The sequence below is a fragment of the Rhipicephalus sanguineus genome, chromosome 3 (assembly GCF_013339695.2).
Source record: "Rhipicephalus sanguineus isolate Rsan-2018 chromosome 3, BIME_Rsan_1.4, whole genome shotgun sequence".
NCBI lineage: Eukaryota > Metazoa > Arthropoda > Arachnida > Ixodida > Ixodidae > Rhipicephalus > Rhipicephalus sanguineus.
The window spans coordinates 88999864-89024432 of record NC_051178.1 but is presented as its reverse complement, the minus strand read 5'-3'; the positions used below and the strand labels follow the sequence as shown (position 1 = coordinate 89024432).

Below are 24569 nucleotides of genomic sequence, written 5' to 3'. Positions count from 1 at the left end.
GTGATTCGTAGATCGAGTTTATGCAACAAGTAACCTAAATAGCGATATTTTCGCAGTCTAAAGTGGCGTAGTCAAAGCACTTATCCGACCATGAGGTACTCGCTACCGTAATTATTTCTCGCCCACTCCAAGACAATGGATTGATTGGGTGGAGCTGTAGAGGTATCACCGACCATCGAATATACGGTGTTGTGCTAAACATTCACGAAGTTGCGGTTTGATCGTGGTGACCGCATTCTGCTGGGGGCACGGATGAAATCGTGCTCGCGAACTCTTCTAATGTGTGCGTGGCAAAGAGCGGGCCAGTTAGTACATCATTGAAGGTGAATAATCAAAGACAATGTATGCCATGATGGAGATCAGAAACTGTTAGTTTATAAGTTTGTTAATAGTAGGTGGGTCGTTAGATGTGAGTACAGCTTCGTCTCGTCTCAGGGGTGGTGTCTGCGCGTTCTCTTCCTTCCTCCTGTGTTATAGAACTAGTTACCTGTTCGTCTCGTTAACCACCCCCGGTGGTCTAGTGGTTCGAGTGAGAGAAGCTGAGGTTAGACGTGAGCGGCTTGCATCGAACCCTGAGTTTAAAAAGAGGGCAAGACGAAGCGGCGGAGAACGCTCACAGTTTCATCAGCCTTTCGCGACGTTAAGTCAGTGAAGCAGGGCTTATAGTTTCTCATTCCTTTAAATTGAAGTATCCCGCGAGGTCGTGCGTAACAAATTACTTGTAATAAATACGTCTAATCCACTACATTCGTGCTAGTATTGAAGCTGGACCGACTACACTATACTCGTACAGGCTCAGCGTCAGCCTGTAGCCAGGGTGGGGGGACTGCCTCCTCCCACCCCCGAATTTTGATGGAGCTGGGTGTTTTTCCGAAATAAATAATAAAAATAGATGTTTGTATAAATTGTCAAGTTTTCAGCAAGTGCCCCCCCCCCCTCCCGCGAAAACTACTCCTGGCTACGGGCCTGCTCAGCGTAATGCTATCATTATTCGGTGAACAATTGCACACGACCAGTTACTCTTCTGACGAGGAAAAGCTTTAACATGCGACGCAGTTTTGCACCCTTTAAACCTTTCAGGCGCCACTATGAAGAACTGTTTGTGAATGCGTCAAATTGACAGAACATTATTTCAAGGCACTCAATATTCTCATTTTATTAAACATAATATCATAATACGTTGGTTTATGTGCTTTTATACTAATAATCCTAATAAATGTACTAAAGTACCTACTATCCTCAAGTCATTCACGCTCTGTTTTTGCATAAATCGAAACAAATATCAGGCTATAAATACAGGCAACTTCGTTTTCGGTCACATTCATTTTCAGCATAAAAAAATTATACTTTTGTGTGGCTAGCGAGAAGCGGCACGTCGAACCATTTTTCGAACATGGTAGTGTCTCAGCTAAGTGAATATATTCAACAGTACAGTAAAAATGAAGTTAAGTGAGGACACATTTTTTACACAGGAGATTCAAGTCATAACAAGGTCAATGTATCTTGCGCTTTCTTAACCACTACTTGATGCAACTAGCAAATAACAGGTGATGTACGCAATTATGTACAAAGCGTCTCGAAGGGTTGATACTGTTTTTGTGCCCTAAGCTCCTTGGGCACATATTTAGGAAAAGTAATTTCGGTCCCTCAGCACTAACTCCTTCATCTTACTGTTCGTCGAATTACGTACCGATGAGCTGAACCGTCGCTGCTCTGACGCTATACCGTCGACCAATTAAGAGGTTGCTGTCGCCAAATCGCCTTCGAATGATGTTTGAGCTCTTCAGTGGTGTCACCAGGCACGAACGTCACGGCATTCATGTAACCACAATTCATTTTGGAAAGGTGTCAAAAAAATTACAACACCACACATTTTTTTTCATCGTAAATATTATACCAATTTTCAATGCCGCAGCTTATGCTAAAGGTACAACACACTGACGGCTGTGGCCCTTTTTCCGCGCGACGCTCACCGCTCGCAAGACACCGCTTCTCTCTCTTATCCCGTATACAGCGTCAAAGTTTCCCGCCGTCCGAATGGCTCGCTGTGCTATTTTGCCGCTGCCGCGCAAGCAGACCACCAATCAGCGGCCTCCTTTTTCTCTTCTTCCTCACACGGCCGTCGTCATAAGCCACTGGACATTGTTTGCACCCGCGCACCTCTCTCCGTCTGTCGGGGAGTAAGTCGCGAGCGGGCAGCAAGACGGCGGGCGCGCGCGCCTCGCCATGTCCACTCTTTTCTCGTGACTCTCGCACCGACAATGTGGACAGCGTGCCGCCTGCTTGCCGAGCGGAGGCGTCGACGCCGCCCGCGGCATACTTTCCGCCACTGTGCACGGAACGTAAGACGCGAAAACCATAACCCATAAGAATTGAAAACGCACAGATAGCAAAGGTAAACAGAGTTCGAATATTGCGTACGCGAGTTCCTTCGACTCATATTGTTTGTGCAAATCAATAAATGTTAAAAGGAACAATCGTAGAAGAAATTCAAAGCCTAACACGAAAGGTTTTTATGACAGGGTCCACCGAGGTTTACTGGTGTCATTTCCGTCACGGATATGACAACGGTAAGATGCACACGAAGATATGACAGAGAAAAACCAGAAGAAAAGGTTTCGTTGATTGGATGACCTAGAACGAACCCACGACCTCTCGGTCCGCGATAATAGGAACCGGTCGCTCTACCAACTAAGCTACCAACGCTAATGCATATGCATAAGCCATCATGAATTCGCTTTGTATGTCTCTACATATTCTTCCTTTCCCAGCGACCTTGGTTGGCGAAGGGCGGTGTCGCCGTCTGGGATCGGCGAAGGGAAATACTGCATCATGTCACTAACGAGCGCCGACAGGGAGCGCTTCGGCAGTCTCAGCACAACGGAGGTCCGCTCCCCGATTGACATTCTGATTTCGTTTCCATACAGCTTGAGTAAGTGATTAGTTGCGGTGAGAGACACGCCAGCGGGCAGCGGAACGCCTTCGCGAGTTTACGGCTCAAGCTCCGAACTCTGCCTCGCGTTACTTAAGCGCTGTGTGGTAGTGTATGCATGAGCAGAAGTGTACGCTACCCCAATTACTGGAGAGCGCAAACCTTGCCATTTCTCTCCTCAAGTGAGGACGCTTTCCACGAGCGCATATCGAGTAATAGTGATTATATGCTTGTTGATGTCATCCTTGCGCGGGATTCACCATACGCTGTGTCCTGGTTAATGGTAACTAGTTCAGCTACCGCAAAGGCTTAATCATGATGACTGAAGTTGGTTGTCGGGATGGAGATGTGCCACTAGGTTCAAAGCAGGTGAATCCACATCAAACGGTGCTATAGCCGCCAAACATTTATCAATGTACAATGAACATTGAACTACTTTGTAAAGACACGTTTAACTTTCGTTTTATACCCATTTATATGACGAAGAGACCAACCATGTTTTTAAAAGCGAAGCTGTTCTTAGTTCAGGCTTTCATGTCCGGGGACGGTGTAGAACTGATCACGTGGCCTTTGGCCTCGCAGTGTGGCGAGAGTGACGCTCGCTAGGAAGGGGAGGGCAGCGCCGTGCTGCGAGAGGCGCGAGCTTGCTGCGAGAGGTGACGGCGTGCTGCGATACGCGAGGGCGATGGCGGAGGATGTTGAGGGGTGAACCTTCGAGAAACGCGCCAAGATGGGGTGACGGTGAGGTGCAGTGTAGTGTCAAATAGCGTGCTAGTGTCAGTGTTCAGGAGTTTGCGCTTTCAGAATGGCGATAATTTCTCGTTCTTCCTATAAAGAAACCACCCGACGTGAGCGTCAGCGAGAGCTGACGCGAGAATGGGCATGTCGTCGCCGAGCCAACCGCGATGTTCGCGCAAAAGAGGCCGAAGCTATGCGTCAGCGAAAGGAAGACTTGAAAAACATAGAAGTAAAATATAGCCTGACGAAGGACGGCCATAAGCTTCGCTGTTTCGACAGTGTTGGCGAAGTGGAGCTGGCTCAGTTTTTTTTTTTTTTTTTTGGCAAATTCCTCAATCGCTTACGTGCTGCAGTAAGTGATCACTGCATGAATAGCCATTTTCATGAGGTAATTGTTATGTTACCTGATTGTTTTTGATGCAGCCCATACGAATTCTAAAAATTGTCTTGGACTTCCGGCTGCACTATTTCTCATAACTAAAGCTTCGCTCTGCAGACACAAGAGCCGGTTAATTTCTTCAAAATCGCAGGGAACATTCCTGGAACTTCCTGTTGCCCAGTTCAGCTATGCTAGACTCCTTAATTGGCTAGTCGAAGACCAGAAACCCAAATAAGCGGAGCGAGTGCACAGCGTCTTGTTTCCTATTGTCTTAATAGCTGTTTTTTAAGGTACAGTACTCACCTATTCAAACGCGACATAATTTTTTTAGTGTAACGACTTGTTTATTTATTATACATACTGTCAATCCCAGAGGGATTATAACAGGTGAACAATCAAAGACAGTGATTTAGTACAGTCAATAAAAAAATAAAAAATTAAAAATAATAATAAGAAATTAAAAAAAACATACAAGAACATTTTTTCAAAGTACAAACACATTGGCACTTTACTTAAACAAGAACAAAAAAGTTCACGTAACACCATATTAGGTTTGCGAGGCTATCAAGTCGCCTTCTACTAGTTTTGAGAAAGTGGCTAAGCATGTGCTACTGGTAATGGAGGGGGACAGGCTATTCCATTCTCTGATCGCCAGCGGGAAGAACGAGAATTTGAAAGCATCTGTGTGATATTTGTAAGGGGCAAGGGTATGAGAGTATTTGTGGCGGGTATTTCTAGCTGCGGATAGCTTGATGTAGCGGGACTTGTCTATGTTTAGCTGACTGTGTAACAGTTGGTACATTAGCTTTAAGCGTGCCAATGTCGCCCGGTTTTTATGGTTAGTAGTTCAGCCTTCTTAAGCAATTCTGTAGGCGAATCTGTTCGATTAAATTTGTTAAAGATAACCCTAAGCGCTTTTCGTTGGACACCTTCGAGCTTGTGGTTAGTTTTTTGTGTACGGGAGGCAGCGTTTGCGTACTCCAGGATGGGTCGAATAAGTGTATATATGCCAGTAACTTTGTGTGTGGTGGTGCTTGCTGTAATCGCCTTTTTATAAATAACAGTTTTTTAGCGCAGATCATGTGATGTAGTGAATATGAGCGCCCATCGTAGGTCATGTGACAGAATGACCCCTAGATACTTATGTTTAGTGACTTTAGAAAGGGCAGCTGAATTGATGACGTAGTTGAATTCGGATGAATGCTTTTTTCTAGTTATAGATAAGAACGCGGACTTTTTTTCGTTAATGTTCATTTGCCACTGACTACACCAAGTTGAAACCGCTTCTAAGGCCATATTTAAGGCGATATGGTCCTCGTGTGAGTTTATTTCTTTGTACAGGATGCAGTCATCTGCAAAAACCTGCATCCAACACTAACAGATGAAGGCAGATCGTTTACAAAAAGTAAGAATAATACCGGCGCCAAAACGCTGCCTTGCGGTACGCCAGAGGTCACCGGTACAACTGACGATTGGACGTGGTTTATTTCCACGAACTGCGACCTGTCTGTAAGAAAGTTAGTAATCCAGTCGAGAATTTGGCCCTTGCCCAGAGTAAGTTGGAGTTTCAAGATGAGTTTGCTATGCGACACCCGATCAAATGCTTTCGAGAAATCCAGCAGAATAAGATCAATTGTTTTTGATGATCGATGCTTAATGAGGCGTCATGGACCATTTCAATGAGTTGTGTTACTGTAGACATGCCCTGACGAAAGCAGTGTTGAAAAGGGGATAGTATTTTGTGTTCTTCAAGGTGTTCCGTTATGTGCTTTAAGATTATGTGTTCGAGCAGTTTACCAACCGTACACATTAATGAGATGGGTCGATAATTGGAAGGTTCGTTTTTATTTCCGGACTTATGTATAGGAATCACTTTGCTATTTTCCAATCCTTTGGTAGGGTACGCAACGACAATGATCGGTTAAAAAGTAGGCAGAGGTATTTTGATATCCACTCGGCATATCTTTAAAAACGCGTTAGGTATGTTGTCCGGTCCGGAACTTCTTTTGTCATCCAACTTCAGTAGTAAGTTAAAGACTCCCGCTTCTGAAACGAATAATTGCTTGATAGATTTCTCGTCTCTAATTGCTACGCGAGGTTGTTTTCCATCATCAATTGTGAAAATTGATTGGAAATAGCTATTTAATGCGTTTGCGGAATAGGCATTTTCTTCAGGCGTTTCTTGGGTCATTTTACGGACCTTGGGATTTATGTATTGCCAAAATTTTGTTGGGGAGCTTTTTATGAACCGAGGTAGAGTTTTCTCAAAGTAAGTAGACTTGGCTGCCTTTATTTATTTTTCATGTCAGATATGCCTGCGCTCAGGTTTTGTGGGCTATAAATGTTCGGTTCTCTTTTAGATTTTTCCTCAAACGCTTCACCTTTCTTTTGGCATGTATAACGTCGCGTGTGATCCACTGATTCATCTTTCTAGTCTTCTTCTTTTTCGATGGAACGTGATTTTGCGAGCAATAAATAACAATTTCTTTGAATTTATGCCACAACATTTCTATAGTCGCAGTGGAGTCAGAGATTAATTCCTGAAATGATGGAAATTCGTCAAACAGTAAGTCTTTTATTGCTACGTCATCAGCTTTACAATAGTCTGGAAATCTTTCCTCTTCGTATGCAGGCGTTATACTGTCATTTATAGGTATTCTGCAATAAGTTATTTATGATCTGATATGCCATCTAGTATTTCTATCTTTGCTTCATGTATCGGAAAGTTATCAGTGAGAAAGATTAAGTCCAGCACACTCGAGTTGTTCGAGATACTGTTCGAGATAACCACGTCATGTAACGATGAATCTGGTCTCTAAAGATGACGTTTTGCTCTGATCTACGCGTTCGAGTCGAAATCACGCCGATGTGACTCAAGCTGAAGATGGTAGAAACGAAAGGAGTGCATTACTCAGCCCTAAATTGTCGCATTTCAATCCGTCCCTGCAGAACATGCGTTCAAACGCCGGAATGCTGCAGCATCCCAAGAGGAAACCTAGCACCATCAAATCGGCAGCAGATCAGCAAGACGAAGGCGCTTTCGAGCCTCGCCATACGCACAGAGCAATCGCTGCAAAGCTACACTGCGGCCTTCGGGATTTCTGCAGGCGGTGCGCCGGCGTACGATCACGGAGGCTATGCGCACGCATGCGTAACCCCCTTAATCCAACCTACACAGGAGCAAAGGCCTCTGGCAGGATCTAGTACAGCCGTGCTGCACTGATTCGCTGCACATCAGCCAAAGGTTATCTATTTGCGCTGGGCACTATTAACAAACAAAAATGCAAGAATTCTGTTTTTCGGGAGAGTTGTATAAAGACAGGGTTGTTCTTTGAATGCACGGACCAAGTCTGCCGCTTCATTTGTTCTTTGTGTGCATGTCCTAAGCTTTCTTACTAAATTCATACTTACTCAATAGAAGAATATCGCTCTAACAGTGAACACTATATCAATTTATTTCGGCGCCATGTGTAATTTAACGTAAGTATACTACGTTCTTGAGTGTACTATAGGCTAGCCCGAACTCTCTACAAATAATGCAGTTACTAAGCCATCTCTCAGGAATACATTTGAACGCCGTTGACGAAACGATAATGTAAAATGCGAAGCGTTCATTCATCTCACCAAAGAGGCACTGTCGTCACCACAGAAAACAAAATTTGACACGCCGTGTATACACAACGCCACCATGACTCCGACCTCGAAAATTTTCGTCCATTATAAAACACGGCCGCAACAACATCCGGCTTGGAACCATGCAGCGTGCACAAAGATTCACGTCTTCTTGTAGTCCAACGTTTTCCCAACCCGTACTCGCATCCAGCCGCAAACTGCATTCTGATTCTTTTAGATTTGAGCAATCCTTGTCGTTTGCTTTCAAAGCAATTTCGGTGCAGCCATGATCACAGGACCATATCGTCGACGTTCACCTGGCGCGAGTGATTCTGAGGATGTCGAGCATCTTGAGTCGCTTCTCTTCCATCAGGTTGTCGCGGCGTTGGTGGACGTAGTCGCGGATGTTAGGCAGGCCGGAAATGACGCAGGCGGCGAGGGCCGAGCGCGTCTCGTTCATGTCCGTGGCCTCGCACCACTGGTTGGTGGTTGGATCGTAGCACTCGACAAGGTTTGTCGTGCTCTCGCCGTTGAAGCCTCCGATCGCGAACACCAGGTTGTCGATTATCTGTAATGAAAAAAGCATAGGACGAGATACATCAAACGATAAGTATACCTTTAACCGTTTATGTAATTACAACTTTCAGAAGGTGCCGTAACTCGGCAAGGGAGTTCTCGTATTTCATGTTGTAAGGAGTGCTACTTCACTACGGGCCCACATGCAGAAATCTGACCCGTGTAATATCGAACCGAGGAACAGGACTCGGCATTGCGACTGTACCTAAGCGCAGGATAATTATTAGACAGTGACAAAGAAGTAGAAGCAGCTAAAATAAGACAACCGCTGTCACAGTTTTATACTTCGATTTCCGCGCTCTATATGCACCCGAATGCCGCAATTTTCGTTTGATTTTTTTTCCACATGGTGCCTTTTCGCATTTTTCTAAGCATGCCTAAAAAACTGTCGAGATATCTATTAACTGAAAGATAGAGAGTGTATGTGTTCTGGAATATCTGCGAACATGCACGAAGATACGTAGCTTGAGTCCGGCTTCGCAGTTTTCCATATAAAATCTCATCGTAGCTAAATTACGTTACACGCTCACGCACCACTACGTTTCACTGTGGCAGCTTGGGCACCATATTCCAAAATGCCCCGTGTAACGATAACGAATACTTAGTTACCTAATTAGTAGAGTGGTATAGGTAGCATACGTCACGCCCACAATCAAGCCGACCGACCGACATCTGGTTTAGCGCGAACGCACTTGGCCGTGGCTGAAACTACTCGACCACAGCTTCGGGTGTTTTTACAGCGAAAGCTGTTATGAGATCACAACAAGGGCCGTTATTGGCGCCGTAGTTGTCCGCCGCCGCCGGTGTCCGTAACCGCTATCGCGCTAAATACGAAAAAAAAAATGAAATAAGAAACAATTTCAAGGACGGAACGGGATTCGAACCTGGGCCCTCTGCGTTTGAGCCCAGTACTCTCCCTCAGAGCCGTGCCGGTGCTTGACACTGCTTTGCAAAAAGCCCCTATACAGGCTTCATGTCGAGAAGGAACCACAGTGACATATGTAATGTAGAAGAGTATAAGAGTAATGTAGAAGAGCAAAATAAGAACCGGGCGTCACACAATGCGAATTGCGCAACGAGTAGGTTGTTGAATGCTACCAACCCATTACAAAGGGATCTGCCATAATTCATCGCCACAAGCCACAGCGTCAACAAAGAGCATTTAATGCCTTACAGGTGTTTAGCGGGCACCACGGTTCTCTGCCGAATGGCGAAAAATGGCATAGTGGCTGCTTCCCTACTTCACAAAGATTGTGATGATTTATAGCATAGTGGGTTCCTCGCTAGTGCACTTCTATTGGTTGCCAAGGAAGCAAATAAGGCCCCCATGATCCATCTCCTCAGGGTGACAATAAAGTTCTTTCCCTCTCTCTCTCTTTCTCACGTTAATGTAGGTTGTATAGCGTGGTGGGAGAGTGAAATAATGAGCGGGCGTCACACAATGCGAAATGCGTAACTAGCGGGTCGTTTAAAGCTTCCAACCCATTACAAAGAGCTCAGCCAAAATTCTTCACCGTCATCAGCCGTAGCATCAAGAAAGTGCACATAATGCCTTACAGATGGTAGTACGCTTCTCCGCAGAATGACGAATAATGGCGTAGTGGGTGCTTCCCAACTTCACACAAAATTATGATTTGTGGCGTGGTGGGGACGCTGCTAGTGTACTTGCCCCAAGAGAGATTATAACGGGTTCTTGAAATGCCCTGTTCCAACTTTCTCTGTGACTATGCTGCACTTTCCACGCAGGCCGGGCATTTTTTTCCTCCCACCCTCTCTTTTTATTTTTTTTTACGCGAGCAACACTTTATCGTAACTTTGGCTGAAATGTGATTACTATATATAAAGACGCATTTATTCTGACAAAGCTGTGTCATCGTGTCTAGCTGCGTTTCTTCAAACAAAAATAGTAGCTGCAATAAAAAACAATGAACTGGTGCAAGTAAAGGCAATAGAATACTTTATTTCGACGACATTCGCTATTGCTCAAAGATTGCTCTTTTTTCCAAATGCACCAGTTGACATGTTGTACCATTTCGGGGATAAATATTGGCTTCAGGAACGCTACCGCTGCATAACAGTGTACGCGATGATGTTTAAACCTGCGCCGTCAATTTTAATTACCTTTCCGCCTGATTGGCGACTCGTGCAAGAGCGAGCGCATCAAAGTAGACCTTACGCCACTTCGAAGCCTGCTCCCGTTTGCTTCTGGTTATCAAAACTATTTCTCTTCGTGTCTCCATTGCTGAGAAAAATTGAGTCTACGGAAAAAATTCCACCTACGGCAACCGCGAAGTTGCTCCTGGGCGAGTACATGTTGGGCAGACTGGTCCAGGTGTTGGTCTCCGGATTGTACTTCTCGGCCGAGGAACAGCCTGCTGGTGCCCGTTGAAGCCTCCCATCGCGTAGACGCAGTCGCGAAAGCCGATGCAGCCGACGCCGCTCCGCCGGTAGCGCATGCTCGCGATGGCTGTCCACTGGTCGGTCGTGGGGTCGTACCTCTCGGCCGAGCTGAGGCACTCGTTGCCGCTGAAGCCGCCCGTCACGTACACATAGCCGTCATGCGTGGTGGCGCACGCGTCGCTCTTTGCATGTGCATGGGCGCAATCATCGTCCACTGCGAGATGGCGATCGATAAAAAATAAATTTGTATTCTGATGTTTTATTTGCCAAAAGCGCGATTTGATTACGAAGCCGGCCGTAAAGGCGCACTCCGGGTGATCTTTGGCCACCTGGGTCATTGGTGCAGCCAGGGAGGATTGGGGGGCAAGGGTTGCCCAATTCGCCCCCAACTCTCCCCCCCCCCCCCCTGAAGTAAACATTCAATATGTCATGTGTATATATATATATATATATATATATATATATATATACACGCACATAAAAACACACGTACGACGATACAAAAAGGGTGGTTGAACCACCCCCGAAAAAATTTTCTTGTACGCTCCTTCGTAAAGGCCCCTGAACAACATCTGAAAATAAAAGCACGAGCGCGTTGTTCACTTCTGGCATTTCCCGTCTTTCAGGCACGATTCGTGACGCCAGCAATCTGCTCACGTGACGTCACGAGGAAATGAGCTCTCAGATGGTTCATATACGAGGGATACCAGTTCTGAATTGTATCTACCCTGCTTTGTCATACAGTCGCACGCCCGTTCTGTCTTGTCTCGCATGACTGTTCCGCGCGATCAACTGATTTCACTTCGTTTTTTTCTTGCGTTTCCGACTGAGCAGCGGAGATGACAGCGTGTATCCGAAAAATGCGAAATCCTGATACGCTCGAAGCTTAGTGGTGATATTGTCCACGTGTTTTATGAAGAAATAAGTGGCGAGGAGGAGATTGCTCCTGCAGGAAGTGTAGTGATAGCGAGAAAGAAACCACTCTCTAGTCTTTGAGCTCGGTGTGGTTTAAGGGCGCGACGTCGCCAGAGCCTTACGGCCAATGCCTTAACGTCGCAGTGTGCAACGTTAAGGCTCTGGCCCCCTTTGACCACAATGTAATTCACTGTTACCAATAAAGAAATAAGTAGGCCCTAGCAGGCATCGTCAAAATATAGTATCTTACCGCTTGTTGAAGCGGAAACCTCGAGGTGGCGTCGCTACAAGTATTTTCTTTTTGCGCATTTCCTAGGACAGGCGGTCAATGGGCTTTCCGTTGGCACGAGAAATTTCCTCGAGCTGTTCCTTTTGCACACTACGCATCCGGCAAGTTACCGAAGAGAGGACACATTCTGCACGGCAGCGAATGCACATTACCAAATGATGTGGCAGTGCAGGTGGAACCATCGACACTGCCTATCACTGAACCAAATGTCGAGCAGTATAGGCCCAGCTGAAAAGCTCAAGCCTCGAAGACCAGCGACGTTGGTCAACAGCACCAAGCTGTCAGCGCAGGCCTACGGCATCACTGACTAGGAAAATAAAATTAGTGTCCCCTACACTCTTAGAAAGAAAAAGGTCGGTATATTCATTAACTATATACTTGTCACAAAGGCTGTAACATCTTAGCAAATCAAGGTAGTAAAACGCAGCCTATTGAAATTCGCTACATGGTTAGGAAGTGAATAATACTAACCGGAATGGTTAGTGCGTCGCTAAATTGATAGTAACCACACTCACACTTAGTAGCCATACTAAAACTAGTAACTGCAATTACCCAACTAGAGCTTTCTGCCTATTTTGTTTTGATTTGCGTGCGCATTGCAATATCAAGCTGATTCTATTACAAGAGCACATATCAGATGAAATTTTGTATAAAAAAACGAAATGATACTGCATTGTCCTCTTACAATAATTATTAACCGCTAATTACTTCCAGTAATTATGACGGAAAGTACACATACAGCAACGTACCTAGATGCATGAATGGACTACAAACAAGAAGAGACACCATTGGCGTAAATCCAGTTGAATCACTATGGGGTACACACATCTTGTCATGGCGGCTATTTTAGTTTTATTTATATAAAAACTAAAATCATGCTTTGAAATAAAATATTTAAAAACGAGCATGGGTTCCCAGCTCATGCAATTGCATTGTTTTATCGAGTCTTCTCCGAAAGCGGTCAAACGGTAGTTGCGATTTCAATAGTCTCACACAGCGGAAGGGTATTGAACACAGGCATGCACACACAACAAATAAACAGGAATTAACAAAAAAAACACTATACTCAACTCTCAAACAATTCAAATATAAGCCGTTTTGAAAGGTAAATCTGAAGGGGGCACAATGCAAAGAGTGTCCCTCCCAGCCTGAGCACAAAGGGGGTCAGGCCCCCGTGACGTACGCCAGTGACAGGCACTCACGCACACAGACAAATTACACGACTTCTATGTACCTGATATCTACTCTAACAGCACCATAAGGCGATTTGTGCTCCTATTTCGGGGTAGCACAACGTCTACCGGTTAGCAGCCGTATAATTTAGCAGAATAATAGATGTCTTCTACCCATTAGCATGTGTCATACTACTTGAATACATGTGTACCATCACGTAGCACGGAACTTATTCCAACGTAATCCAAAAATTTTAATTTTTCTTAAGTTTTGAATAACACTGTCACAGTTACGGCATATTATACTACGGCATCAACGAAGCATCTGGCAACATAGGTGGCTTAATAGTTACCTAGTAACGGCAAAATTTACAAACTTTACTAGCAGCAGGTAGTAAAGGGTCGTCGTGAAGGTTGTAAATACGCTCAAAACTATTTAAATACGTACGTTTACTAGCTGCTTACTAACACTTGTTTAAAAGAGTTTATGCTTTCCTTGGCCTAACTGCCTGTTGCATTCATTTGGTTGTGCCTAAGAAAGGAACGAGCCCCTAGAAAAACAAAATAGCCTTCCTTTCGTGTGTTCACTTAATGTCATCCTTAAACATGCCAACTATTCTATTCCGCAACTGCTATCGAGTAAAAACAATGTATCTCACTGCGTCAGCAACGGCCTAATGTTTTCCTTTTTTTGCGACAGTGAACTCGACATAGAGTAATTGACAAGGTTCGGGCCTTGTTGCTAACACATGGTAAGAAATTATTCACTGCGCAAACAACAGAAGCACGAAAAACCAGGGGAACAACACGTGCGCTAACTTTCAACGAATGAACCGAAGAGATTGACAATAAAGGCTCCAAAAAATTGTAAAGTTGGATGCTAGTTGTGCAAGGACTCCGTCCCTATCAGAAAAATTCGCTTTCTCAAATATGCAGCAGTGTGTGAGTTGATTAGTGTTATGTTTATCTTGGCAAATGACATTAATCTACGCAGGGTTTCTTGGTGGAGCGTGCGGGCATCAATACCGTATAAATTTGTGCCTCGTGTGCAATAAACTATTTTGCTGGAAGTTAACGCACTTGTTTTCTCCCTTCTTCTTAGTCCTTGTGTTGCCTATACGCTGAAACTTTCTTACCATATAGTAATAGATGTAGTTATCAGCAAAACTGGCGATGGCTGTGCCAAGGGTAATAGGGGTGCCCTGAGTCAGTACGAGTAGTTTCCCGCTATAAGACGCAGCGTTTTTATTTCATGGCGTCCCGTCCATTGTAAGGTAACGTACCGTTTTATAACGACGGCCAGTTTCGCTTTGGCAAAACGAGCGCGCTGTAGGTGGCACTTTGCGCCAGCCATTCATGCTATGATTGATAGGACTGGTTGTTAATTCCAAAGGAGTTTTCGTTTCATTTGACGAGACAGTACGCTTCAAAGCTATTCGCATATCAATGCCCTGTCGCGACCGAACTATTAAACCTATATTAAATGCTTAAGACGTACTGGTGGGCTAGTTGGTTCATGATGCGTCAAAGATGCATAAAGGGACGCATAAAGACCGACATAGACGTAAACGCTCAACGCCTATGTTTATGTGTCAGTTTCGTCCTTGTTTTTGACGCGCTCTGCCATGAGTCACTAGTCAATGTTCCCCTCTAAAGACGTGGAAGTATAGTATTTATATACGCATGTTATCTCATATTTCATGTCAATTCAAAGCCCATGCATGCTTTATTCATAGGTTTCGCGTAAGAAAACCGCGTTTTTTTGCGAGGATAGTCAATATATTTGCGCCACGACAACCTTTCTGGCTGAGCGGCGTTCACAATAAAAAAATATTGCGTTGAAATAATTTCTAAGGCATGTTCAGTGTCATGAAACCGAATATCATTTTTCTGTGTTAACACCATCTTTTTTTTCTCTATAGGACAATACGAGTTTTTCTGTTATTATTATTCAGCCAAAATGGTGCATTCAGTTTGCGTTTCAGGTCATAACGTGCTTTCGCAAATTTTGCAACGTGTCCTGATGCATGTCTTGCGGAGTTTTACCGCGATAGCTTCACTTATCCCGCTGCAACGCACGAAATGTCTCGTTGAGTGAATCTGGCCTTGAGCCTCAGCCAAGGTCAATGCCGACGAAAGAGCTTCAGTGAAACGCAAGTGATGTGCGTTGGCTAAAATGAAAACCGACTCAAGGTGAGTCAGCGCTTTAGGCGCGTCCGCGCAGCAAGCGCCTGATCGTAATTTCGACTGACGCTTCGCACCTGGTTTGTTCGGTGGTCAAACTTCTCAGCCGTGTTCTGCCTGTGCCGACCGTCGTAGCCGCCCATTGCGTAGATTATCTCGTCCAGCACCGCAATGCTTACGTAGCATCTGAAAAGAAATAATTTTAACAGTGGCTTCAGTTCAGCGTACCGTGCAGGAAAATTCGAAAGAAGGCTCGTTGCAGGTAAAGAATCGACCGCATGTAGAGCGAAGCACCTCATTAGTATGCAAGCTGGCGTCAGTACAGCATTCCTTCTGCTTCACGAGTGGAATGCGCGTTACACGGCGCCTAATGATCATATTTATAATTAAACGAGTAGTATTGATAATTGCACGTATACCATCAGGTGTTATGGGCTCTTAAATAACGATTATTGTTTTCGTAACCATGGCCAGCCTTGTACATAGATACGCTTTGCACAGAATTGGCGAGTAGCTTACACAGAATAAAAACAGCAATGTAGTTAAGCAAGTTATATCTAAAAACAGTCTGCGCTCTCTGCTAGGACTTGCAACAGCAACCATTAGTCAATCATTGTCGCGTTGCGATAATCAATGACGTGGCCGTCACAAGCAAACTATTCTAAATCTCAGAAGTGCTTTAATGTCGTTTGCGATTCTGGCATCTTACAAGAAACATTGGCGAACGGTTTCGAACATTCGCATTGTCCTACCCCGTTGTAGCTAGTATACTATACTGCTTTCAAGAAGATCTCGTAGATATAGTGCCTAAATTACACTAACCACATATCCACGTTACACGCTAATTATTAGCGTACACAAGTATTACGATGTCACTGCGCTCGCATTACGAATTTTCTGCTAACCGAAGAAGAGATCGCAGCAACGAAAATTGAAATTAACTATAACGCAAATAATGATCCTTTCGATTGGATAACGCTCGAATAATAACGCTGAGAGTAGTATTGTTTTGGGGTAGCTCCTCAGAATGTAAGCATTGTATGAAAAGTTGCGCAAGTAACCTGTTCACAAGCTAGTGCAGACACTTCACAAAGGTACTACTTTATTTCTCTTAACAAAAAAACTTCTCTGGCTCAAAATGTTGTTAGCGTATCTTCACATATCTAAACATGTCTTAACGTATTTGAGATAGGTGTCACTTCTTTCGGTTGTGAAATCAGTGCCGGAATATTGTGGAACCAAGCAATGTGCTATATGTCCGGCTGTTGCTGGCACTACATCAAAAGTTTCACGCCGCAGCTCAGTTTGTCGTCGTAGTTCTTCTCTTCTCCTTGACATAAAAAATATCAGCAACAAGCATTCTGGTGCACTTCGTAGTCCTTCTTGCGGACTCTTTCACGCCTCTATAAATGGCGGCAGCTACTGCACTGGAAGTTCAGCGCTCGTGACCAGTAGAATGGGCGCGTGTCTTCGTTTACGTGCGCAAGCTACGGTGTTTTAAAATATTATCAGGCCTTTCCTCCTTTCTACTTCTTTAGCAATGACTTCCAAATACTACTACACCCGGTAATTACATGGCTAACCTTTCAGATATAAAGATTAAGAACCATGCATATGAACTATTGAGCAAGCGTTTCCGCTGACTGACATTGGACGTTGCCACTGACAGTGAAAATAAGTCATTCGTTCTAGTTGACTTGGTGTACCTCTTTACGTGCATGGGTGTGACAGAGCGCCACTCCTTGTATGCGCGTTGAAGCATCGCACGCTGCTGAAGTAGTCCTCGCCGTTGAAGCCTCCGATGACGTAGATGTCGTTGCCAATAGCCGCGAGCTTGTGGTACGCCCGAGGACCTTCAGGGTCGACGGTTTCAACCTAAATCAACAAAAGAAACAGAAATAATTAGCGCTTTCTTCTTCTCCAATGTGTCTATGTCGTAACGGACAAGCTGATGAACGAGTCACTCACGTGACTCGTTCACCACCTGAGTCACGTGAGTTTTCACATAGTGCGGATAAGTTGAATGACCAGCAGAAAGTGCCTCAGACAAGCTGGCCGACGCTTTGATAGCACGACTTATCTTTGGCAAGGCGCCTTGGCATCCATCAACCTAACCTAACCGAACTTAAGAAGTGATCACACAAGTGATCGCGTGTATCGCACGGTACGTCGCTGTATGCCATCGGATTGAACCGCCCGCAAATCCTTTCCAGCTATAATGAGTAGGTTCAAGCAATTGTTTGTAGTATCCGTCGCACCGAATGCTGAGGTTAAAGCCCCTACTTACGAGTGCCTATACACCGACGATAATTTTCTGTCTAGAAAATGCTAAAGAAAAGTGTTATGTGTGCTTGTGTGTGTTTAGGAGAGTGTTGGGGGAGGAGGGGGGCGTTGCATGCGAAAAAGAGCAACCATGGAGGAAAGAAAAAACTGGGAAGGAACGTCACGGGATCAATCTTGAAGCCTAATCATCAAAATATATGGGAGAAATAGGTCCTGGTCCCGTGATAACAAAGCGCTGCTATTTGTCGACTTGCTTTCGTTGCGTCTCCGTTAGGCGCTGCGTGGACCTAATCCTAACCTCGAGGCTCCGAGCACTGCTTGGGAGGGGCAGCGTCAGTGGAGGTTGTCTTGCCGTAGCTGGCGGAATCACGTGACGCTTCCTCCTGTTTCTTTTTAGGAGCTTGCTCGCCAAGCTTATGCTCGCGCCTCGCGGCGTACCGGCGTGTCCGCCGGCGTATACGGCATCTACACTACTTCTCATTGGTCCCGGCAGGAGCGCAGCTGCGCTCTCTCCGGTGATTTCAAGATTGCGCACTAGATGGCGCGCCGCCGCTCAAAGCGGCGGCGCGCCATCTAGTGAGCTGACTTGGGACTTGGGAGAGGACGGACGTGTTTTTTCGTGGGCTCCGGAATGACAGCGTCATATAAGTTTTTTTTTTTGCATGATTCGAGCTTGTTTTTTTAGTATATGAGTACATAAGCCACTAGATTGAAGCTTAATAGGGCTTACAATTTGTACTGTTTCCTATGTGACAGTCGCCTGGGTCTTTTTTTTTTTTGTTCGGTCACCACGTGGCTGAAAGGCACACATGTGCTTTGAAGTATAGCATACTTGCGGAGTTTTGTGATACCATTGACTTTAAGTGTAACTAATTTGCCGTGTGAACGATCTAGCCATGCTCAAAAAGACCGTAAAGTGTACAGGGTGCGGAATTGGATGGAAAATAGAGGTTTGTACGGATGAGAAGACAGAGGGAGCTGACGCCAAGTGTAAGCAATGCGAGTTAGAGGCGAAAATGGAAATAATGATGGCTGCCCAGAATGAGCTCATGGTAAGAATCGCCGAGCTGGAGAACGCGTTGGCGACAGAGCGGGAAAAAAACGATGGCTATGGGGGAAAGGCTTAAGTCAGCCGAGGAGGGGTTAGCAAAGGTGGTCATGGCGAACAAGGAAGCAGGCGACAGCGGGAACAGAGGGACATCGGCCCCCACAGTGCTAGACGCGAAGGGGGAAACAGGTTTGGAAAAGACAGGTGCAAGGGTCACAGGACCCAGCTTCCGCGAAGTAGTTTTGGGAAGGGGAGGGGACAAAGCAGCAGTGACACGCGCAAATAACCGAGGCAGTAGCCAGGTGCGGGACGGTCCAGCAGAAGAGTCGGAGCACGTGATAATCGCCGGGGACTCGAATTTAGTTAGATGCGAAGAAGCAGTCAAGGAAAGGGTGAGAGGCGACAAACGAGTTTAATAGGGAAGTTCCCGGGACATAGGCTGGGATCAGTGATGAGACGAGCTAGCGCAAAACTCGCAACTAAGGCTAATGGACGTAACCTCGTGATAATCGCGGGAGGTCTAAACGACGTCTTGAATGAAGAATCAGCCGAACTAGCGCCCACATTGGCGAAAGGGGTCGATGACATGCGCGCCATTTCCCCTCAGGTGCAGATAGTGGTATGCACAATACCGGAAGTACCAGTGAGGAATATCAACTTGCAAAGAGCGGTTGTCGACGCAAACAAAGAGATATGGCGAATTAGTCGAGAGTGGATAGTGGATATAAGGTAGGTCGAGGTAGTGGATATAAACAGGGAGGTGCACAGGTGGGGCGGTTTCCAAAGAGACAGAATTCACTTCGATAAGAGGCTTGGTCATGAGGTGGGTTGGCGACTTGCAGGTCGCGCGATAGCTTTTTGGGGGGCACGCGGGCCCTTCGGTGCCCAGGGTAGCTTGTAATGAGGAAAAACAACCAGGGGGACTCTTTGACAGGCAGTATAGCGAAAAACCTAGAGGAAAGGTAAAAGAAGGGAGAAGGCGCGTGTTGCAATTAGTTACATAAACATTCAGGGTGGCAGAAAAAAAAGGCAAAATGGTTAGAGATTGAGTAGCAGTTAAGCAAGGAACAGATAGGTGTTATGCGGTTACAGAAACACACCTTAGAGACTTGGAAGAGCCACCACATATTGACAATTATATTTGGGAAGGATGTAACAGGATCACATCAGAAAGGAGAGGTGGGGGTGTTGGAATGCTATCCATAGCAGAACAAAATTGGATAGAGTGAAACAAACGTGTTCAGAGCACATGTGGGTTTCGGGCACAGTAGGTGGAAAGAAAACGTGGCTAGGTGTAGCTTACTTGTGGACGGGAATAACTGCAGAGAAAAGAATCTGGAGATAGTGAAATGCATAAGCACCGATATTAAAGAATTTGGTCCTGATGCCGAAATAATCCTTCTAGGGGACATGAACGCTCACATTCATGACCTTGACGGATATTCAGACACCAATGGCAAGTTATTGCTAGATCTCTGCGAGCAACATAGTCTTGAGATAGTTAACGTGGGGCCTAAGTGTGAGGGGCAGATCACGTGGGAAGTCGGAAACCGGCAATCGAGCATTGATTATTGTGTCATGACAGAAGGAATATATGACAAACTTAGAGAGCTGAGAATAGACGAGGAAGGCATTAAGAGCTTGGGTAGTGATCATAAACGCATAATATTACAAATGGGATATAAAACTGATAATAAGAACATAGAATCAAAGTTTGGCAGCTTGTATCTAAATGACAAACAAATAACAATATAGCCGCAAGAGTCGAGGAAAAAGTAGACGACCTACCAGGTAAAGACTGGAAGTATAGTGAGCTGCTACATATAATCACAAAAGAAATGGAAAAAGAGAAGAAAACTATTTGTTGGAAAGGAAAGAGAAAGCCAAAAAGTTGGTGGAACAAAGAAATCCGGGAGGCGATCGAGAAGCGACGTGAGGCATCACGGGAGCACAGACAAGCAAAAAAGGAGAAGCGGCCACAGGACGAAGTCAACCAAATATGGGAAATATATTTAGAGCAAAAATCCATTGTGCAGAAATTAGTCGAGGCAAAAATTAAAGGTGAAAGTGAACGCTGGATGACAGAGATTCGCGAAAGAAGAAGGCCGCGCCTAGGATATTTTGGAGCCACCTAAAAGCGCTGGGTAGGAAGTCTGTCACAATGCAACAACATATGGTAGATGAAGGAGGAAATCAATTGGAAGGGTATGAAGCGCTAGGTTACATCCGAAAGATAACAGCCGATTCGTTTAAAAAGGTCGCCCAGGGGATTCCCCCGGTGAGTAAAAGTGCGCAAAGGAGTGCAACCGACGAAGATGTAGTACTAGAGAATTTCAATTGGAAGAAAGCCGAAGGAAAAATTCCTAGGCGCACTACACCGGGCTTAGATGGGGTTCCCGTCAGCCTCATTAACGAACTCGGACATAACACTAAGAAGCACTGCTGAAAGCCGTAGAAAAGTGCTTACAGGAGAGAGAAATACCAGACAGTTGGCGAAAAAGTAGAATGAACTTAATCTATAAAGGCAGGGGAGAAAATGATAACATTCGCTCGTATAGACCGCTAACCATTACATCGGTGCTATACAGGTTGGCGATGCAGGCAGTAAAATTAAAATAGAAGCGTGTGTAGAACAAAATGATATTTGGGAGAACTTCACAATGGATTTCGAATCGACAGGCGGTTAGACGATAATCTGTTTGTTCTTACCCAGTGTATAGAAATATCGAAAATAGAAACAGGCCCTTATACGTAGCTTATCTAGATATTACCGGGGCGTATGACAACGTTAATCAGGAAATTTTGTGGGATATACTGAAAGAAGTGGGCATAGGTGACGACTGTATACAGCTTTTGAGGGAAATATACCGAGAAAATACAGTTTGTATAGAATGGGAAGGAATAAGTAGCAAGGACAGCGTTGAAATCAGCAAGGGGCTGAGACAGAGATGTCCTTTGTCCCCGCTGTTATTCATGCTGTACATGGTGAGGATGGAAAAAGCGCTAGAAGGTAGCAACATTGGATTTAATTTGTCACACAAACAGGTCGGCACGATGGTTGAGCAGAAGCTTCCAGGTCTATTTTATGCTGATGATATTGTCTTATTTGCGGACAGTCAAGATGATATACAGCGACTGGCAGATATATGCGGAAGGAATGTGAGGCTTAGGACTAGGATTTAGTGCAACAAAATGTGGATTGATGGTATTCAATGATCACGAAGACCATGCGGTCTTTATACAGGGCCAAAAAATACCGAGGGTAAGCGAGTACAAGTACCTCGGAGTATGGGTAAATGATGGGGATAGATATATGGAGGTACAAGAGAAAGCATCGGTAGCAAAGGGAAAGAGGAATGCTGCAATTATGAAGCACAGAGCTTTATGGGGGTACAATAGGTACGAGGTGCTTCGAGGGCTGTGTAAGGGTGTGATAGTCCCGGGGCTTACATTTGGGAACTCAGTGGTGTGCATGAAGTCAGATCTACAATCAGGAATGGATGTAAATCAAAGGACGGTGGGCCGCCTCGCGTTGGGCGCTCACGGGAAGACGACAATTGAGGCTGTAAAGGGTGATATGGGATGGACAGGCTTTGAAGTGAGGGAAGCTCAGAGCAAAATGAGATTCGAAGAGAGGCTGAGGAATATGAAGAAGAGTAGATGGGCAGAGAAGGTTTTCAGGTATTTGTATAGAAAAAGCGTTGACACGCAGTGGAGGAAAAGAACTAGGAGGCCCACCAGTAAATATACGGCTAGCAGTGCGGGCGATATGGCAACAGGGAGCATTAAGCGGAAGGTCAGAGAGGCGGAGAGGACTTATTGGATGGCAGCGATGGAAAAGAAGCCGGCTCTGAGTAACTACCGAAAGGGAAAAAAACGAAATAAGGAGGGAAAGGTTTTATGAATATTCAAGGGGAAGCGCTTTACTGTTTGAAGCAAGGTCAGGCTGCCTTAGAACGCGTAGTTATAAAGCGAGATTCAGTAACGAAGAAGAACAATGTACATGCTGCGGGGGAACTAAGGAACGATGGAACATGTACTGATTGAATGTGGCGATATTCACCCAGGTATACGTGTGGGCACGAGTCTACATGAAGCCTTGGGTTTTAGGTACAACAATGGAAAGCTGAACACGTCCGCGATAGAAATAAGTAAGAGACGGTTAGAGTATTGGTGGCAGGAAAGTAGAGATAAAGAACAAAAATAAATAATGGGCGGAAAAATAGGTCATTCTGCCTTAAGAGGCAGAGAGACAGACCGTGAATTTATATTTTTTTGGTATAATAACATAGATTTAATCAATGTAAATAAGGTATTAGGCCAACATAAAACAAGGAAGCTTTTTTTTTTCTTCGAGCCTGGTGGCAGACATGTCACCGCCCCGTTACAAAGGGGACGCTCATAGCATCCATCCATCCATCCGGCACACACCACGCCCGGCGCTGCTGCTCTCTCTCCGGTGATTTCAAGAATGCTCACTAGATGGCGCGCCGCCGCTCAAGGCGGCACACACCATGCTCGACGCGCAAGCGCTAGTGTGGTGACTGCTCGAGGGCCGTGCCTCTCGTTTGGCTCCCTTCCTTTCTCTTCGCCGGGAGCTCACTAAGTGAGCCCTCTTCGTTGCCGCTCCGCAGCATGAACGGCAGCAGCGCGACGGGCTCCCAACGCAGCAGCAGCTTGGGAAGATCTCGCGTTGCCAATAACCAGCCAAGACATGATGTCATGTTACGTTCTCCGATGCGTATCGTACGACTGCAAACGTCCCACCACCATCAGGGGCACCTGTATCGATGTTGCCTTCTCGAACTTTCCATTGCGTCCCGTCATCGATGATCCCTTGGCAACATTACTGATCATAAAGCAATCATCTTTAAAGGGAAACGAGTCCCCAAGATCATCGAGGGACGCCCTTCTTGTACTTTGTAAAGGACATCTCTTGTGTATATGTAATGCATATAGTTCATCCATTATAAATCGATCATCGTTAAAGGAAAACCAGTCCCTGACTCATCGAGGGACGCCCTACTTGAACTTGGTAAAACAACATCTCTTGTATATATAATGTGTATATAGTTCATTCAAATGTATATATACTTCATCAAAATGTATATAGTGCATCCAACCGTAAATTAATAAACAATGTGTATGTAATGCATATACAACGTTGTCACGTCTATATATGACGGTGGAGGAATGTGTGCGGAGCATTCTCGGGTTACCCGATCATCTCCGAGCAAGCTCCTCTAACATCATTCACTTAGTGGATATGACGGTGCATTTGTTTTGTCCACCATGGGGGCAGTCCACGTCGCACTGGTGAAAATACGGTGCAACGTTTCAAACCGCGGTTGTGTCTTCATTGCTACAATCAATGCCGTACTCACCTTAATCCACCTATCAGCCTTAGTGTCGTAGCTCTCGATGAAGTTGGTCGGTCCTCCCGCCATCCAACCGCCTATGGCGAACAACACCTCGTGCGGTATGCGTGGTCGCGCGAACACGGGCGTCGGCACTTCGTCGTCGTGCACCACCACGTCAAGGTCGTACAGGAAGCGCAGCGTCTGTATCACTCGAGGCCTGCAAGGAGACGACAGTCACCCACCGAACTGGCACAGAAGTAGTCTACGTTGCATGCATGGGCCTCGACAGGATTTTGTTTTGGGGGGCGCAAAACCGTGTTGCATAGCGGCTGAGGGAGAGAAGGGGAGGGGGGCTGGTGGGGGGGCAAGTGCTGCTGTGGCTTGAGGAGGGGGGCGCAGTGCCCCTTTTGCACCCCCCACCCATGCGAACGCCCATAGTTGTTTCGCGGAACCCTTGTGACTGCGGCACACGGCGAATGAGGGAGTTGGGTGTACGTACAATACAGAAATGCGCAGGCAAGCGGACCTCATACCATTGCGTACATTGGAGGGACGCTCATTTTTAAAAGAGAAAGCCGACCTTTTTTTGTTAGATTAGTGTGCTGCAATATCATGATGAGCTTATTCGCATTTCTATTCGCGATTCCAACTGAGCGCTCGCCATCTAGCGGGCGCGCCTGT

At 45.5% G+C, this 24569-nt stretch overlaps 1 protein-coding gene across 1 annotated transcript in view; it reads right to left on the bottom strand.

Annotated features, from left to right (window-relative positions):
* LOC119385659 (kelch-like protein 10) overlaps positions 1-24569 on the bottom strand; it is a 95595-nt gene that overhangs the window by 64342 nt on the left and 6684 nt on the right. Inside the window, exons 4-6 of the mRNA XM_049414052.1 lie at positions 23913-24105; positions 16912-17072; positions 15275-15383 (exon numbers count right to left, since the gene is read on the bottom strand). Of these exons, the coding sequence (XP_049270009.1) occupies positions 15275-15383; positions 16912-17072; positions 23913-24105 (463 nt within the window). The remainder of the gene's footprint in view (positions 1-15274; positions 15384-16911; positions 17073-23912; positions 24106-24569) is intronic.